General features: G+C 37.4%; 1 protein-coding gene across 2 annotated transcripts in view; it reads left to right on the top strand.

Annotated features, from left to right (window-relative positions):
* The window catches only part of LOC134541638 (protein suppressor of hairy wing-like), a 65,005-nt gene that overhangs the window by 1,795 nt on the left and 44,984 nt on the right, over positions 1 to 18,226 (top strand). For both annotated transcript variants that reach the window (XM_063385214.1, XM_063385213.1), the window contains exons 2-7: positions 3,635 to 3,706; positions 6,799 to 6,977; positions 7,844 to 7,933; positions 12,012 to 12,193; positions 14,931 to 15,126; positions 15,450 to 15,630. In XM_063385214.1, the coding sequence (XP_063241284.1) occupies positions 3,635 to 3,706; positions 6,799 to 6,977; positions 7,844 to 7,933; positions 12,012 to 12,193; positions 14,931 to 15,126; positions 15,450 to 15,630 (900 nt within the window). The remainder of the gene's footprint in view (positions 1 to 3,634; positions 3,707 to 6,798; positions 6,978 to 7,843; positions 7,934 to 12,011; positions 12,194 to 14,930; positions 15,127 to 15,449; positions 15,631 to 18,226) is intronic.

The raw sequence follows: 18,226 nt of genomic DNA, 5'->3' as shown, positions 1-18,226 counted from the left end.
TTGTAGTGAGAAAAAATTACAATATTTTTGAGTAAAATTTGAGTAAGTATGTACCTATCACAACTTTTCGGCAAAAATTTTTTTTTGGAAAATCTCAAAATGCATTTAATTACTTCCTAACATGTTTTATATTTATAATCATTTTGTAAAAGTGCATTGCATTTGAACTACTATTTTGTAATAATCATTTTAAGTAGTTAGGTTAGGTTAACAGTTGGTATAAAATTACTATAAATATCACCTGTAATGTAAATATAATTTTGTAAAAATAATTTGTGTTGTACTTCAATTGCGTAGCTAAGACTGTTTTCCATGAGAGAATACCGTGATGGTGGTTTCCGTCCTATTGTTCTCTTGAAACTAACTGCAACTTGATCCTGTGATCCTTCAGAGATCCCTAGCTGAGAATTTTCAAAAAGACAGGGACTTAAATGTTAGTATGTTATGGCCAGGAGCAAGACTGTTTTCTACCCTAATTTGTTTTTAATTTCAAGTGAATATTGAACAGTAATTGAAAAAGACCAAGTTGAAGAAAACAATAGGACAGACAACAATCAGAACAATCGCTTGTGAAAAACAATCTCGGCTGCGCTGCTGAAACACAACATAAATAATTACATAATTACAGGTAATACGAGGGTTATTTTTTGGTAAATATGTACAGTTGCGGTAGATGCCAAAAAAAAATTCTAAAAACCTGAAAATACTTTTATTCTGTGCCCTTTCACTTCCTCTTTTCAAATCAACCGGCGGAGGTAAGAAATTCCAAATACTTTAGGAGATATCGAATTTTTAAATTTTCATCACAATACCTGCGTAGTATGCGGCGATCACCATTGTTTCTTGTCATAGATAATAAGGTTTCTTGTTTACGAGTATCATATTTCTTATTGGACAATTTTGTCACGTGACTGTTCCGTGATTGGCCAGTATTCAAATGAACCAATAGGTGATTATTTATTCCGTGATTGGTCAGTATTCAAATGAACCAATACTTGATTATTTATTCATTTATTGTTCAATACGATGATTAATTAATCGGTCAACTTCTGCCGTGAACGACTACATCATTTCCTTATAGTGGCAAAGGAAATGTACCCGCCTCCAACTTAGGTTAGTTTTTAACGTTTCTAATTTTAAAGTATTTTTTTTTTTATTTGTATATTGTTGCGCAAGTGATAAGTAAAAAAAAATTACGTGAGTTGTTAATGTTCATCATTTGTCCGGGTTTTGTTAGGTCAGGTCAGTTACATTATAAATAATTTAAAACTAAAGAACCATTAAATTAAATTCACATTATTTTTAATGTCCGCTTAGTTTGAAAGTATTTATAATGTAACTGACCTGACCTAATCAACCATTTTATTTATTACGCATTCACTAACACACGTCAAAATAAAAAATGGTGACGTTCGAAGGGTTAAACGGGCGTTGTATTGCTAAATTAAAAAATTTGATATCTCATAAAGTATTTGGAATTTCTTATCTCCGCCGGTTGATTTGAAAAGAGGAAGTGAAAGAGCACAGAATAAAAGTGTTTTCGGATTTTTAGCATTTTTTTTGGCATCTACCGCGACTGTACATATTTACCGAAACGTACATCTTTACTCTATTTTTCCACATAATCACGGTGCAGATTGAGGCATTTGTCGTACCGATGCACCAGCTTTCCAATACCCTCTGCATAAAATGATGCCTCCTGCCTATTCAGCCATGTTTTAACAGTGCCCTGCAGTGTGATTACAGTTTCATTTCTCCATGGCATGCCCATTAATCGATACCCTAATCGCTCGTACACGAATCTACACGTCTCGTAGTGTTTACCCCCTTCCACCAACCATGTGGAGCGGCCAAATCACACCTCCGTTGAAGCTTTGTTATGGGAATGTCAACATGGCTGCAACGATAAACTGTACGGCGAAATGCGAGCTGCGTGGAGTCATCCGTTTCTTACAGGCAGAAGGGCACACTGCAGCAGAAATCCATCGCCGAATGAGTGTTGTGTACGGTGAAAACTTTATGAGCGATGGCGTTGTGCGAGAGTGGTGTTGGAAATTCCGCGAAGGCCGTATTGATGTTCATGATGAAGGTGGCCAAGGAAGGAAGTCGGTAGCAACAGATGAAACAGTTCAGAGAGTTTATGCAGTTGTTCGTGAGAGACGTCGATTCACGATTTCAGAACTGTCTGAACAATTTCCGCTCATTTCAAGGTCAGCCCTATACGCCATTGTTACAGACAATCTCGGATACATGAAAATCTGTGCCCGATGGGTACCCAAGATGTTGACTGACATCAACAAGGAGCGGCGAATGGCATCAGCCTTGTCGTTTTTGCTGCGTTTCGCAGACGATGGTGAACACTTTTTGACTCAAATTGTGACAGGTGATGAAACATGGATTCATTTTGATTATGAAGAAACAAAACTTCAATCACAACAGTGGATGCACACCTATTCTCCAAACAAGCCGAAAAAGTTCAAACGGACATTCAGCACCAAGAAACAGATGGCTACAGTGTTCTGGGATCACCAAGGTGTGCTACTGGTTGATTTCATGGAGCCAGGGACAACAATCAATGCTGCTGCATACTGCGCGACACTACGACGGCTAAGACAGTTGATACGCAACACGCGGAGAGGAATGCTAACATCTGGTGTTGTCTTGCTTCATGACAACGCCCGACCGCATAGTGCCGCCGTAACACAACAACTCCTTGCAAGATTTCGATGGGAAGTGTTTTATCACCCTCCTTACAGTCCGGATTTGGCACCGAGTGACTATCACCTTTTCCCCACGTTGAAAACGTGGCTTGGAGGACGACGTTTCAACACCAATGATGAACTGCAGAGCACTGTTAAAACGTGGCTGAATAGGCAGGAGGCATCATTTTATGCAGAGGGTATTGGAAAGCTGGTGCATCGGTACGACAAATGCCTCAATCTTCCTGGTGATTATGTGGAAAAATAGAGTAAAAATGTACGTTTCTTTTGACATTAAAATAATTTCCCAATTCATTCCCGTTTTTTTATTACAGCCGATCGGAGGTTGAAAAAAAAATCCTCGTATTTACATAGCCAAAAACATAGATACTGAAACCTACCTGACCAATGTACACTTGATATAAATCTTAAAGCTACAAATGAACATTCAGGTTTTTCCACGAAAACGGCATGCCCCTTCTAATTTGTCATGGCTTTGGTATGAACACACCTGGTTATTGAGCTGTTAAGTACAAATCTGAAGATCCAACTTGCCCTCTTCCACGTGTCTGCATGTTACAACAATTACAGTGAAACCAGGTTCATAAGAACCCACTTAATTAAGAAGTATCATTAATACAAATTATTGTTGAGTTATCTTCTACGATAAGCAGTTTAATACAAAATAGTCATTATGTAATTACAATTTTTGTTATTTTGTCCTAGAGTAAACCAGTTAAAATTTTGTTGGACTGCGCTATTGTTTTGTGTGCTGCGAATGGTAATCGTGAATTTTATTTTTCAGATAGGCGTCTATGTCAGTATCTACAGTATTAGCAGATCCTGTATTTTAGTATAAATATTTATATTCTTTGTTTACTTAACAATACGTATGGTGTGTGAGTAATGCTGTTTGTGTTTACTTTGTCCCCCAGTTCGTCGTCTGGTAATGGGGCAAGATGTGTGTATAAACTTCCAGGGCAGCTCTGGCAGTGAGGAAGGGGCTGGTGAGTATGCCTGATGTGTGTACAAACATTGCAGCCTTGGTACAAACAAATATTTATCTAAAGTTTTTGGTCTTGATTATTTTTAAACATCAGTACTAATACGTACATGTTTTTTCTTGAGGAAATATTTTATTAATAATCCATACTAGGGCTAGTTAGTGCTTCCATACTGTAAGTAAAAGTTTTGTTCTTTCTGGCAAACTATTTTCAGATAAGCGGTACCTATTCTTAGTACTGTCTGTAGGCTGACTGTACAGTTTTTACAGTCTGTAGTACGACTTATAAATAGGGATAATTAATTTGCCAAATACTGGACGTGAATTTTGCACTAATAGCTAGTTCTTTTTATAATAAGTGCTTGGTGATGTTCATTCATGCATTGAACCATAGGAAGCATACTGTATCGTAACTTTACGTTATCTGGGTGTAAGTTGTATGTTCATTCTATTTGTATTAAACATCAGTCATCATTAATTCATCAATTGTTGATCAGTCTGATTTTTTGATGGTTTTTTTTTCCCGCTCCTTGATGCTGAAATTACTTTTGAATTAACTCAAGATGTTTCCATGAATGTGTTTGAATTATCACCTATTTATTTTGGATCAACCAGGAGACATTTTTATTTATAATTCTCTAGGAAGGATTTACAGATTTTTTTTTACAAAATTTTTCTAAATCATTAAATTTCCTTTGTAGTACTAATGTAGTGTTCTGATTTATTAGCGAAGATGTTCCAACGAACAATTACTAACTTGCAGCAGGTATTTTAAAAGCTTTTAATTCATGTGTCTTATTTAAATAGAAAAAAAGGCACCATTCACATCTGTCTGCCTGTTCGCTTACTTCTGAATTGCACAATGGATTTTGATCCGATTTTCACCATCATTTAGAGAATTTCGTCCGGAATGTTTATGTAAATAATACATTTATATTAAATTAAAAGGTAGTAGAGAAATCTCAATGTTTTGTAATTGTGTTGTAAAAAAAGTACTTTAAAGGTGCTTACACGGTTTTACACTGAATTATACATGACTGATACATCTAATTAATTTATTACAGAATTGTTTGTTTTAAAAAAGGCGTACAGAAAAGTCTGTGATAGCATCTTCTAAGGATGACTTACAGTAACAATTTTTATCTTACAAAATTGGTTTAAAAATGAGTTATTTACAAAGCTATTTTGATCACATAGTATTAATTCTTATCCAATTAAATATTTTATTTACCTTAGGCATTTAATTTAGATCAAAATTGACCTTTACATCATATCATATACTATCTATCCAACCGTGATTTTTAGTGTGATATTATTTAATAGGTACTTACCTAATTATTTATGTTGGTTTATCTGTCAAACATTCCTTATTTAATTATGGGCAGTACAGTTAGATTTGTAGTTGGGCGATATTAGTTAAAAAAAAATTTAAATTCCGAAAATACTTTTATTCTATGCTTTTTAACTTCGTCTTTTCATAAAACCCGGCGGAGATAAGAAATTACAAATACTTTAGGAGATATAGCCGTTCTTATTTTGCACTACAAGACCTGTGCAATCATTCGACCTTCGCAATTTTTTATTTTGCCGTGTGTTCGTGAATGCCTAATTAATTAAAATGGTTGATTAGTTCAGGTCAGTTACATTGTAAATACTTTCAAACTAAGCAGACATTAAAAATAATATGAATTTCAATTAATTTTAATGGTTGTTTAGTTTTAAAGTATTATAATGTAACTGACCTGACCAAACAAACCGGGACAAAGGATGAACAGTAAAAACTTACGTAATTTTTTTTTTTTTACTTATTACTTGCGCAACAATATCCAAATAACAAATAAAACATTAAAATTTGAAACGTTAAAAACTCACCTAAGTTAGAGGCGGGTACAATTCCTTTGCCAACTTGTAAACAAGAAACAATGTTGAATGCCACATGAATGCACAGGTATTGTGATGAAAATTAAAAATTCAATATCTCCTAAAGTATTTGGAATTTCTTATCTCCGCCAGGTTTAATGAAAAGAGGAAGTTAAAGAGCATAGAATAAAAGTATTTTTGGATTAATTTTTTTTTTTTAACACATCACCCAACTACATATATACCGCAGTACATGTTAGTAGGTATATAATTTTTGAAAACTCTGAACACTGACAAGAACTTGATACTTATAAGTACTTATTAAATCTAAGTGACGCCACACTAGTAGATGGCATCTAGGTGTAGCTGGGGGGGGGGGGGGGGGGGTTGCTAGTTGTCACTAAGACATCACAGTCATGATCTCTGACAGCCCTGAGTGTTGACCTTTAGTTTAAAGGCACGTCATCATGTTGGGGGACCTGCGCTTCTTCCGCAATATAGTGAGAGGTCTCTACGAGTATTCCTAAATAATCAGAATTCCACTAATCCAAATGAGTTCAAAGTGAAAAATATTGAGAAAAAAAATTTAAATATCTTGATCCAATAATGAAAATGTTTAATGATTTCATGCTTATAAAAGTGTTATTGGCTGTGTTACGTGATGTATTTTACTACACACTGTTGCGCTATGACAATTGTTCAGCTAATCCGAAAATATGTTAATCTGAACAGATCTTGGGCCCCAATTAGTTCAGATACGCGGGATTCTACTGTAACACATACAGCAAGTGGGACTCATTCATAAAAAAATTAAACAAAAGAACCTATGAATGAACCTGTGAAGATTTATTGAGAAATTTGGATTTGTTTTTTCCACAGCATAGTACATATTGTGTGCTTTTTATGTGGAACAAGTAATTTGTGATTATGATTAAATTTATTAAAAATGCTCTATGTTTATGCAAATAATTAGATATTGATTAAGCAAATTTAAAACCACCTACAATTTTTGTGGTTTAAGTCAATGATTTTCGATGTTTTTTTATATTTTCTTGCATTTGACACCACACTATTGTGGTTCCATCTGACTGTATTTTGAGCCTTTGGTGAATTTTTTTTTTTTTTTTGTATTTTTAAATTTGATTTGTAAGATGTTCAATGTTTAGATAATTTGATGTATTATTTGAATGAAAGAGACGGGATTGGCGGAAGCCTGGATGTGGTGTGTGTGTGCAGAGGAGAGGCCCCCGCTGGATGCGCTGAAGGAACACAACCTCCCGATGGAGTACACCTCGTGCATGATCTCGGACACCAAGTACTGGCTCTGCCCCATCGACGACTGCCGGAGGGTGTACCCTCGCAAGAGCATGGTCCGCATTCACGTGCTCAGCCACTACGGCATCCGGCCGTTCCGGGTGAGTGTGTGTGCCCCCGTCTATCGCCGCCTTCGTGGTCCCGTTCCCGGCTCCAGTCTTATCACATTACCCTTCATTCTTTCTATGACCCAAGTGTTGACGAGATGTTAGCCTGAAATTATTTTCCGAGTTATGCCAAAACCTCTTTTATGACGTATAATATAATTTAAAGGCAATATTAATAAAAATTGGTTTAGTTCATTTCTGTGGCGATCAGTAATTTTAATAAATATTTCAATTTCTCACTTTTTTTTTTTTTTTTTAATTTATTGGAATATTTTTCAGTACTGTTCCTGACGGAGTTATTGTTAATTCGTCATAGTTACTCCATCAGGGATTCGTAAATTATAGGCTAAATATTGGTTGATGTTATCAGCCATCAATCCATCAAAAAGATTTTTGTTTACTTTTAAATATGTACCCTACTATGTTTCTGTTTTGTTCTATTTTACTTTTCAGGTTAGGTACCGGAAACAGTGTTTGGTTTAAGTTCCTTGAAAAGTCATTTGGAATACTATTTAATAACATCTTTTCTTTATTAATGTACTTGCAATAAATGTCTTGTTTTAAATTATTGTATCCATTATCTACTGATTTCATTGTAATGTTTAAATCAAATTATTTTTAAATTTAATTTAAAAATTAAGTTGATTTATGACACACAAGATGACTGCCATTCATACTTATAAATAATTAATGTAATACCAAAAATACAGTCAATAATGTGTCAAATAATGTCATTTTAGAAGTTGTGAAATACAAGTGTAAAATAATTGGCTTCAAAATAATGTTTATTCGGATGTTAGGGCTTGTTTAGAGGTTAGTGTTGATACTACTTGTACTAATTTTATTATTTTAATTTCTAGTGTGACGTGGATGGTTGCCAGTGGTCATTCTATTCATATTTTAAACTGAAACGGCACAAAGAAACTCACCTTAAGAAGAAAGATTTCCAGGTACAAACAAATCTGTGATTATTTTATACTAAGGGAGTTAAAGCAGATATATGTTACATTCTCAAGAATGTGGTATTTCAGTGTTGTTGTGGATAGTGTTTAGAGGCAAAATTTATTTTGAGTAGTGATTAAAGGATTAAACTGAAATAACGCTAACATGCAAGTTTATACAAATCAAAACATGAAAGAAAACAAAATTTGCCTGACGTCATGTGACACTACAGTCAGATTGTTCTAACTCCTATATTTATTTACAGTGAGGTACCTGATCAACTACAGGCTGGAAAATAAATTAATTTTAACGTTCCACAGTGACTAATTAGCCAAACAAAGGCTATAACTAACAATCTTAGAGGTGAGATACCGGGAAATACAGGAGAATAATAAAAGTTTACTATAGATGATTTTATTTTTATACCTTTTTATCTGTGATATTTATTATATAGGGTATTATTCAGAATTTATTTGTTTGTGCAGTTTAAGGAACGAGTACAAGCAACAATAATATGTATTACTGTTGAGTCCCACTAATCTCCACCCTGCTCACCTGGACTTGCAGTTACTCTGGCTGGGATTAAGAAGGAAGCACGATTCTTAGGCTAAAAACTTAGGTCTACATATGCAGTAGTATTAAAACTAGAGTTATGTGTAGGAAAAATGTATTTATAAATAAATAAATAAAAAAAAAAAAACCCATTGATTTTTATAGTTTTACCCATCTAAAACTTGTGTTAGGGAGCATTCAAGTATTACGTAACGCAATTTTTTGATATTTTTGTCCCCCCTCCCTCCCCCCATGTAACGCACCGTAATGTTTTTCTGTACCCCCCCTCCCCCCATGTAATGCGCCGTAACGTTTTTCTGTACCCCCCCCTCCCCTCTAGTTAAACGTTACGTAACCCCAAGTGACCATTTTTACCTAAAAGTCACAATTATGTGGCGTAACGTACCGGAATAAGTCACTAAAATACCTTTGTTGTTGTTTTAATCGCGTTAATGTTATTTATTAACATTTGAAATGTCTTGTTTTTAAAAGCAAGAGCTTTCTAATGTTTTTTTTTGTCCTAATAAATTTTTACTACTCAATCATACATTTAGCAATCATAAATTTAATTACGTCGTTTTCCTGACTTGGCTCTGTCATTACACATTTTTTGCTTTATCCGCCATTGTTCTTCTCATGCATTCTCCTATTTTAGCGTTTTACTAATAAAGCTATTAAAATCAAATAACAAATTTATATTTCTAATAATTATTTTTACCTTTGGCAATGCAATTACAAACATAAAACTAACTGAAATAAAATATATTTGTCAAAATATAATCGTATTTAAGAATACGATTGAACGAAAACGAAAAACATTTAAAATAAAATTAGTCATAATTAAAATAAGTAGATTGTAAAAAAAACAATTCAATTGGAGTTTTACTGCTCCTCTGTCCATGGGTTTGCCAGCCACTCAGATTCTTTCATTACTGGCATCCGGAGAGCAGACGAAGAGGGTTCCGGAATTGTTAACCCGCTTGCATCAACTTCGTCTTCGTCGAGCTAATCGGCCTCCTCAGACGATGTTTCACAGTGACGCACAATGCAGAGAAGCTCATTTGCCCTTCTTGCAGCAAGTCGCTGTGGCCGTACTCAACTTTCACGAAGGTCTTTGGCAGTCTTGCCATGCATGTAACGATTGTGCATTTGCACACTCTTGTGGGATGTAAAATAAACCCCACAGGTTGAACATACTCGGTTCATTAGGTCGGATTGTACTGATGGGCAAAAGAAATCATAAGGCATCTGCTTGAACCCTTCTAGAGCAGGCGACAGATCTACAGACAACCTCACAAGAAGTGGCGAAAACTTGCATGATCCTTTGTCTATCTGACTAGGTACCACGAGCTTGTTTGCGGTTTGAAGGATTGGGCAGGGTGGCGGCAGGAAAGTTTCTGGAAAGACAGATTTTAATGCACTCTTCAAGTGGGAACAGCACGATTCATCCGCGCATTTAATAATTTGCAAGAAATATTGTGATTCACGGACGTGAGCGCTATACCACGCCATATTAGGTTCTACTGAATCCTGCAAGCTATCTTCAGGGTTTCTATATTCCGCCGAAACATCGTAGTTGTCAATTTTCATACAGTCGGTCGAGTGCTTGGATCATATAAACGAAAAGGGTTGCCATCTTGGGAGAACAAAATATGAACAATTCAATCGGGAATCCCCCGTAAAAAATAAACGAAAATTGTTGCCAACTTGGGAGATTTTAATTCACTAGTTCTTTTATTAACCCTTCAGACCAATTGTCTTTCGTACCACAACATTACTGTTGTGATGAGCGAAAATATCACACATAGAAAACAGTGTATTTTGAATATCAATACCTATATAATTTCTAATATGGCGATTGGAGTCTACGGTGATAACCGAAGTATAACGAAGCCATCCGAATAGCGGCATTTTTTTGTTTTAACTACTTTACTGGAGTGACGAGAAAAACTATCACAGCTGTTGATATATATATATATATATATATATATATATATATATATATATATATATATATATATATATATATATATATATATATATATATATACATACATACATACATTTGGAGTTAAAAAAACAATATTCATTAATCCTGTAAAGCAAGCAGAAGCAATTTTGTGAAGGTAAAAAAAATTAAGTTATTATGCCATTTTAAATTTTGAAAAAAAAAAAGAAGTTTTAAAAAATGCGTGAAAGAATCTGTCTCTACGCGACCGTTCTGAAAGGTTAAAAAAAAAAAAAAAACTATGTGACTTAACGCGTAGGTCAAAACCCCCTCCCTCCCCTGTAACGTTTAACAGGACCCCCCTCCCCCCCAAATTCGTATCGTAATACTTGAACGCTCCCTTACATGCATTTTGAGGAAACTTCAGTTTAGCCGGACAGGGTTTCGGATTAGGGAGACCCATTGTAATAACAGTCAAATGAGTTTGTCATCCCTGGTATACATCATAAGAGTAGGAGTGTGCGCAGACCATTTTTCCACTCAAATTGAAGTTGAAGATGAGTTTTAAGTCTTCACCGAAGTTGAAGTCAGTCATTTAAAATTTTAGCTACATTAAAAAAATTCTGTAGATACAATTTTGAGTGTGTCATTAATACGTTCGGAAAACTACATACTGAATAATAACAATGTGGGAAACTTATAACATGTTAACCAAGTCTGACTGCTTGAAAATACAAGAAGCAAATATTGTTAAAAATGAAATTATTTACATGTTAGCAAGATTAACCTTTGTAGCTACATTTGAAAGGTGATTACATACATGTAATGCCTGTAACTGAGCATCTCTTCAAGAGGCTTGAAAATTGGCTGTTGTGCAAATTCTGCAATACTGTGTTAGAAATTTTGGTTTTTCCTTGTTAATTGTATAAGTATGCAACACCAAATAAAATTGTGTGAAAAATATTGAAATTTGTTTTCTCAGTTGTAGGTAGTTTTCAAAAGTACCCAACTTTTCCTACAGTTTAGTTACAGTGAAACCTCATTAATAAATAAATATGAAAACCATTTAAATGGCTCTCATTAATTCTAAATATTTTTACAGTTCCCAGCAGTCACATTGGAGTTACAGTACTCAGTAATTAGTTTAATACAAAAGTATGATTATTATTTAATATGAGTTTGTTTTTGTTCCAAAGTTAAACTATGTAGTAAAGGATTCTTGTACAAATATCCCAGTACATTCTAAAGAAACAATGTAAATTTCCAACTAAAATCTGTTGCCATTGATTTAGTTAACTGTAGGTGAGGAAAAAACATGGAAATTTTATTCTTACACAATGATGGTAATAGGTAGGTAATTTCTTAAAAATTTTTTTTTTGAGCCACTATTTCACAAGCCCTAAAAAAAGTAAATTTGGTGTGGTATAAAATTGTGTGCAAGTTTTAAGTTGAATTGTATTTAGAAATTATTTAAAAGTGTGTGATAGTTAGGTGGAAAGAAACGTGGTGGTTGCGAAGTCGGGCTTGTGTTGTCGTGGCTCGGCTGCGACTGCACCGGGGAGTGCCACGCGTGTTCTGGCCGGCAGTGCGAGCGACCGGAGTGCGGGAAGAAGTTCACGACGGTCTACAACCTGCACGCCCACCAGAAGCTGCACTGCCGGCCGGCCAAGGTGGCGTGCCAGGTGGAGGGCTGCGCAGCGAGCTTCCAGACCCGGCGCGGCCTGGAGCAGCACATGAAGAGCCACGACATCCGGCACGCCCCCTTCAGGTCGGTGTCGCGTCCCTCTCGCTGGGATACTGGCTTCAAGGGGCCCGCCTCGTCAGGGGTGCATGTGCGTCGGTGAGGCTCGCTGGTGCTTCTAGCGCGGTGTCTCCTCTGGACTGGCGCACAGTCTTCTCGTCGTGCATTGAGCGGTGACCGTAACATTATATGGCCGAGAAATGAAGATAAAGGGGTAATGCAAGTCCCTTAAGTACTTTCAAGAATCTGTACCGGTTGTTTTACGCCTTAAAATTACTTTGAAAACCTGTGTTTTAGTTAAAAAAACTGAATCCAAAATCAAAAGTACTTTTCAGCCCTCAGCGAACTCTTAAATGCTTTTCGTAAGCAGACCCCACTCGGATATCTTGAGTAGTTATCAAATCGCGTTGTTTTTCCTGAAGCTCTGCGGACCGTATGTGTGCCCGGGTAGGCGGGGGCCTTAAGGACCCTGCAGAACTTCACAACTAACCACACACTTTTCCAAACTGCTCAACATATCCGAGTGGGGTCTGTTTACGAAAAGCATTTAAGAATCACTGAGAGTGGATGAGTAAAATTTTCGGATATTTGCTTTTAAACTGTATTTTTTTAGAAGAGTGGAAATGTCTAGTTTTCAGGCATGAAACAGCCAGTAGAGATTTTTAACAGCAATAAAGGATCTTGCATTACACCTTGATCTTTATTTATCTTTCAAGAGTATGTGTGCATTAGTTTTTAAAGGTGAAAACTGATGCGCTGGCATTGTTTGAAATAGTTTTACACTTTTATATGGCACAAACATGGCTTGCCCGAAAATTGTGCTAAGGACAACAGGATATAATAAATTAATTATGCTACACTTCACGGAAAGTTTGCAGTAAAATCGTAAGCATTTATTATAATTTTCATGTTACATTGGCTTTAATTGTTCTCAGTAGGCCCATTTACCTAACCTAAAATTTGATGTAAGTAAAGGTCCGCTTACAGTTTTTTTTCTTCCATTAAGTCTCTTGGAAAATGATTTCTCGAGGTTCGACATATTATTGTATCACACGTTTTGTTAAAAAAAGAAGTAATATAGTAGAATCTCGCTGATGCGACCCCTCACAGTTTCCGGAAATACGAACTTATAAACGGAATGGTCGCAATAGAGAATTCGGGACAATTTCCCCCCCCCCCCTAAATACATCCAAATACATAAAAAAATCACCTTTGTTCGCATAGATTTCATATTCAAATAGTCTATGATGTAAAAAAGACATCTTTTTAAATTCATATTACACCTCGGACTCGCATACCCCGAACAATGGTTTCAGATAAATACTCGCGCTAAGTGAATTCACGTCACGCGAGTTTGGCTCTGCTAGCCGGCTGGTGGTTATTTTCATTCAAAACGTGGCGAAGGAACTTGTGTGGATCAGGTAGAAAACATTCGGCTATAAACGAAAGATATAAGAACAATGCTATCCTGAAATGCTGTGACATGTTTTTGGAGTAGATAATCACAGCGACAGACCAACAGGATGCGCGCCCGCCCTTGCCGTCAGCGATGTTTATTTTGACAGCTCAAGCAATTATCTTTTCCATGTCCCTTCGCAGCGTAAAAAAAAGAATAAAAACACGTTGGAATGCAGTTGGAAAAGTAACTATACAGTAAAATAAATATATTTACGGCCCTGCTAAATTTTTCTATTCAATAAAATTGGAGGTATTAGTGATTTTTCAGCAGCAACTGCTGTGTGACTAATAAACAAATTGTATCATAATAACTTAAACTTATAAAGTATTTATTAACGGCGAAGGACAGTCATATAAGCCCATAAAAATATTTATTTTACCGAGAATGGACTATACAACCTGGCTTTTGTCGCACGCGGTGTGGGTTTGAAGCAGGATGCTGACAGTTTCTCACGCAGAAGGTTGAAATAAGGGAGGGAATGTGTTGAAATGTTAGTTGAAAAAGGGGGGTGGGGGTGTTTTTACATGGTTTGTGGCTCTGGGAGGGATGAGCCTTGAAGAATTAGCAGGGTATGGGAGAGGTAAGTGTCACGTCACGTCACGTATGACGTGAAGCCGCCGCTACCGCCAGCCTGGCCGGACGAGTTTCTTACGCTCTCGCAGAAGCTACCACAGCGGCTTTTCGTGCGGGCGGGTAAGATAACATGACAGCCGAGACGGCTTTTTGTGCGAGTGGATGCGCTGAGCTCGGCTAGACACTGCCGTGTGGACAGTCTAGAGGGGTGGTATCTATTTTTAGCCATCTTTTGTATGCCTGCCTGCTTACAGTACAGCTCTCGGCAAGATAAATGTGAACACACAGTGCCCAACAAAGTGTAACAGACTTGTTTTTCAGCCGATTTTACTCAAATTTTCGACTTTCTCTGCTCAAATTTTTCACCGTTTCTCAAAAAACGGTCATATAAACGGAATGGACGCATCAGAGAGGGGTCGCATCGGCGGGATTCTACTGTATTAATACATTCGATAACTTTCGAATATTTGAAAATTTCAAATACCTAATTTGGTTTTGAATGTGAATCAAATCAAATATTTGATTCGCACAAATATTTGCAATTTCGAGTATTCGCACACCCCTAGTATCGGCCTAAGTCTCCACGAAATTATTTTAATACCTTTCTATCCTTTTTCAATTATGTATTTAGTAAATAAGCACATCTTGTCATGGTTGTTGTTGATACGTGATATATTAATGAGTTTTAATATCAGGTGCAATTTGCCGTGGACAATGTGGGTGGTTGGGCAGGTGTCCGTTCAAGGGCTGCACGAAGCGGTACTTCGCGGCCAACATCCTGACCTCGCACATGCGCTGCCACCAGCACAAGGAGGAGGAGCTGCGCTGCCAGTGGGACGGCTGCAACAAGCTGTTCGACAAGCCGTGCCGCCTGCGCGCCCACACGCGCGTGCACACCGGCGACAAGCCCTACCTCTGCAACCATCAGGTGAGCGCTCGCAAGCGCAGTTTCCTCAAACCTAACTGATACACGCAGGATTGTATGCACAGAAATAAAAAAAAATGATATTCAATTGTAGCTACTATTATTTATCCAAAATAAAAAATTTTTCAATTAAATTTTTAATGGTAAATATGTTTTTATTTTTTTTATTTTCACACCCACAGTTTTGTTGCGAGACTCCGAACAAACATTAACCATATCAAAATAATTATTATACTCGGTTAGCCAATACGTTAGGTCCATTATACGTTGACGTGGTGTGTGTGCATGCGTGTGCGCACGTACGGAGAGGATTGTTTCTCGGCCAGGGCTGCGGAGGGGCGTTCCAGACGTCCAGCAAGCTGAAGAGGCACCAGGCCAAGCACAGCAACCTCCGCAAGTACAGCTGCACCGTGGAAGGGTGCTCCAAGTCGTTCTACCGGGGGGAGCACATGAAGGAACACGCCCTCACGCATGTCGGCCATCGCATCTTCAAGTGCCCCATGGAAAGTAAGACGTGGTTCATACTTCATGTGGTGATGACACTTGTAATGTCCCGAATGTTCACGAAGGTGAACCCACAGTGCCGGGGTTTCTACCTTCTCTAGACTGAGAAGTTAGTTGACAAAGAACAAATATGTTCACATAAACACCCTGGCACATACAAAAAACAATGCTCAGTGAACTTGCGAAGGTAGTAATCCCGGGCACTAGACACTTGGGCTAGGTCGCTGAAAGCCCTTTTCACACGAGTGCCTGGAATGTGATAATACGCAACTAAAATCAGGTGGTTGTGTATCCAAAAATTAAATTTTAACATTAGGACATGCCTTGCTTTAAAAAAATGTGTCCACCAAATCTTTCACAAACCGCACTTTATAACAAGAATATACATTAACAAATATTAGGTACCCTGTGCTCATATTTTTCAAACAATTCTTCAGTTTTACATGTTTATCATTAAAAGAGAGATTTACGCGAGGTGCACCCTTTTGTAAACATTCAGATATACAACTTACACTGCAAAATCAAATTTCGAAAATTATAAGTTCTGCCCAAAACAAAATAAAAAAAACTTAAAGATTGTGATAGTTTAATTTACACTATGGTTCACTCAACCACTTCAAAAATACGTTAATTCATCTACAAAATATGACAAAAATTTGAAAGAATATTTACAACTAAATATTTACTTGCCTACTAGTGGGCTGACAGTTAGCAAAATTGTTGTTGGTCTGCAGTATTAACTACAGCACAATACTTTGCTACGTGAACCCCTGCTGTTTGTTGCGGCTGTGAGCTTGCTGACACTTGCCTTGTGATACACGTACCAGTCCTAGGTGGCGTCCACCACCACTGATGACGTTGTTCGTGGGTCGCCTTGGATTGTGGTCTGGAACTTGGCCCTCGTCTGCCGGTTGCTGTCCACGGCTGTGGCCTCACGCACTTGATCGTTGTCTGGAAGCGCCGAATTGCCCCAAGAAGCTCCCCACACTCCTCAGCGGGGTGGCTGCTGTCCACTCGTTCGCCGACTCCCTTCTCTGGAACAGCTGGTCCTGACTTTCCCCGGTACAGCTACTGGGGCTTCCGTCCTCTCTGCCGATGTCCGCTTTGTTTCGTCTTCGTTTCCCTCGCAACAGTACAAGGAGTTGTGTCTCCTGCTGTTCTTGTCTTGTTACATTTCAAACACAGCTCGCCATCGCAGTCAAAATTTTGTTTGTGGCAAAGCGTTTCACGTTCTGACGTCGCCATTAGTTCTTATGTCACTGCGTCCTGTACAAGATGGTAGTTCCCCGTCGTACAGTGATACTTTGCTGTTTTCTGACGGTCACAGTACCTTGTCTCTTCTGTTTACATCTGCACGTAATCATTTTCGTTACGTCTCCGGTGACTTGGTGTCGGGACTCGTGTGTAATAGTCTCTTTGTGGTTTCACCAGTGCATCAGGTGCTGTGGTGTAAACACTGTTTTTCAAGTCCGGTGGTTCTGTCACTGTTGGCTTCGATTTTGTCTCTCTCTCACTTCTGCCACTGTGCTCCTATTTATACTCCTTGGCAGCGGACGGTTGTGCCACAATGCGTCACGGCCAATCAGAAGGGAGTAGTGGTGCACCGATGCGGATACCGATGAATCGTAATCGGCGATTATGGGTTCTTACCGATTAATCATAACCGGCGATTATCTTAACGATTACTTTGCCGATTATCTACGTCCCGGCGTAATTAAGTAGGTTTTTACCGTGTAATATTTTGTTACACATTTTAGGACGAAATACGAAAATATTTGTATATATTACAAAATTCATCTAACTCCGTCATAACATGATTACAGATATATCGTTAAGTTTAATAAATCTCATTGCCTCGAACAATAAAAAATACATTTTTCCTACACGTTTATTTACGTTTCGTATTTTGTTCTGTCTTTTGTTTAGTGGCCTTGTACATTACCTATAGCCAGAGACGTAAAATAGATGGCACGCAATCAAAATACCACAAGCAGTTGCAGTGGATTCTATGACAATCGATCTTTTCGAGTCGTAGTAGCGGTTCAAAATCGTGGTCCCGATACCTTCTAGAGTTTATCACTGCGTTTTACAAACTCGTTATGGGGTTCTTTGGTAACATTATCCGTTGTTGTGTTATTTGTATGTGACATGAAAAGTGAAAAAGTATTTATAATTTTATATATTCAGTCAACATAAATAAAATCACATGTGCTAGAATTGGTTTTGAGTAGGGATGGGATTTTCGAATCTTGGATTCGTCGAATATACCGAATCCTATGGATTCGAGGATTCGTAGGATCCGAGGTGGGATTCGAGGTAGGATTCGAGGTGGGTTTTTAAGAGTTTTAGGTAGTAATTGAAAATTGTAGTGCTGGACGAAGTTCGAAAATTTAGAACCGAACCCTTACGTTCAGTTCAGTTCGAAACCTCATAAAATATATTCGAAAAACCGAACGTTCGTTTAAAAAAAAAATGACGTTTTTCTAAATTTCTAACCCCCATTTGAGAACATTCACAAAACAGCACAACAAAATTCCATTACTTGTAATATTCCGACTTTTATCGCATAATCGTCGCCTCAACAGTTTCAAGCGCAGAC

The sequence above is a fragment of the Bacillus rossius genome (genome assembly GCF_032445375.1).
Source record: "Bacillus rossius redtenbacheri isolate Brsri chromosome 4 unlocalized genomic scaffold, Brsri_v3 Brsri_v3_scf4_1, whole genome shotgun sequence".
Taxonomy (NCBI): domain Eukaryota; kingdom Metazoa; phylum Arthropoda; class Insecta; order Phasmatodea; family Bacillidae; genus Bacillus; species Bacillus rossius.
The sequence above is the reverse complement of the archived record's forward strand: the minus strand, read 5'-3'. Positions and strand labels throughout refer to the sequence as shown.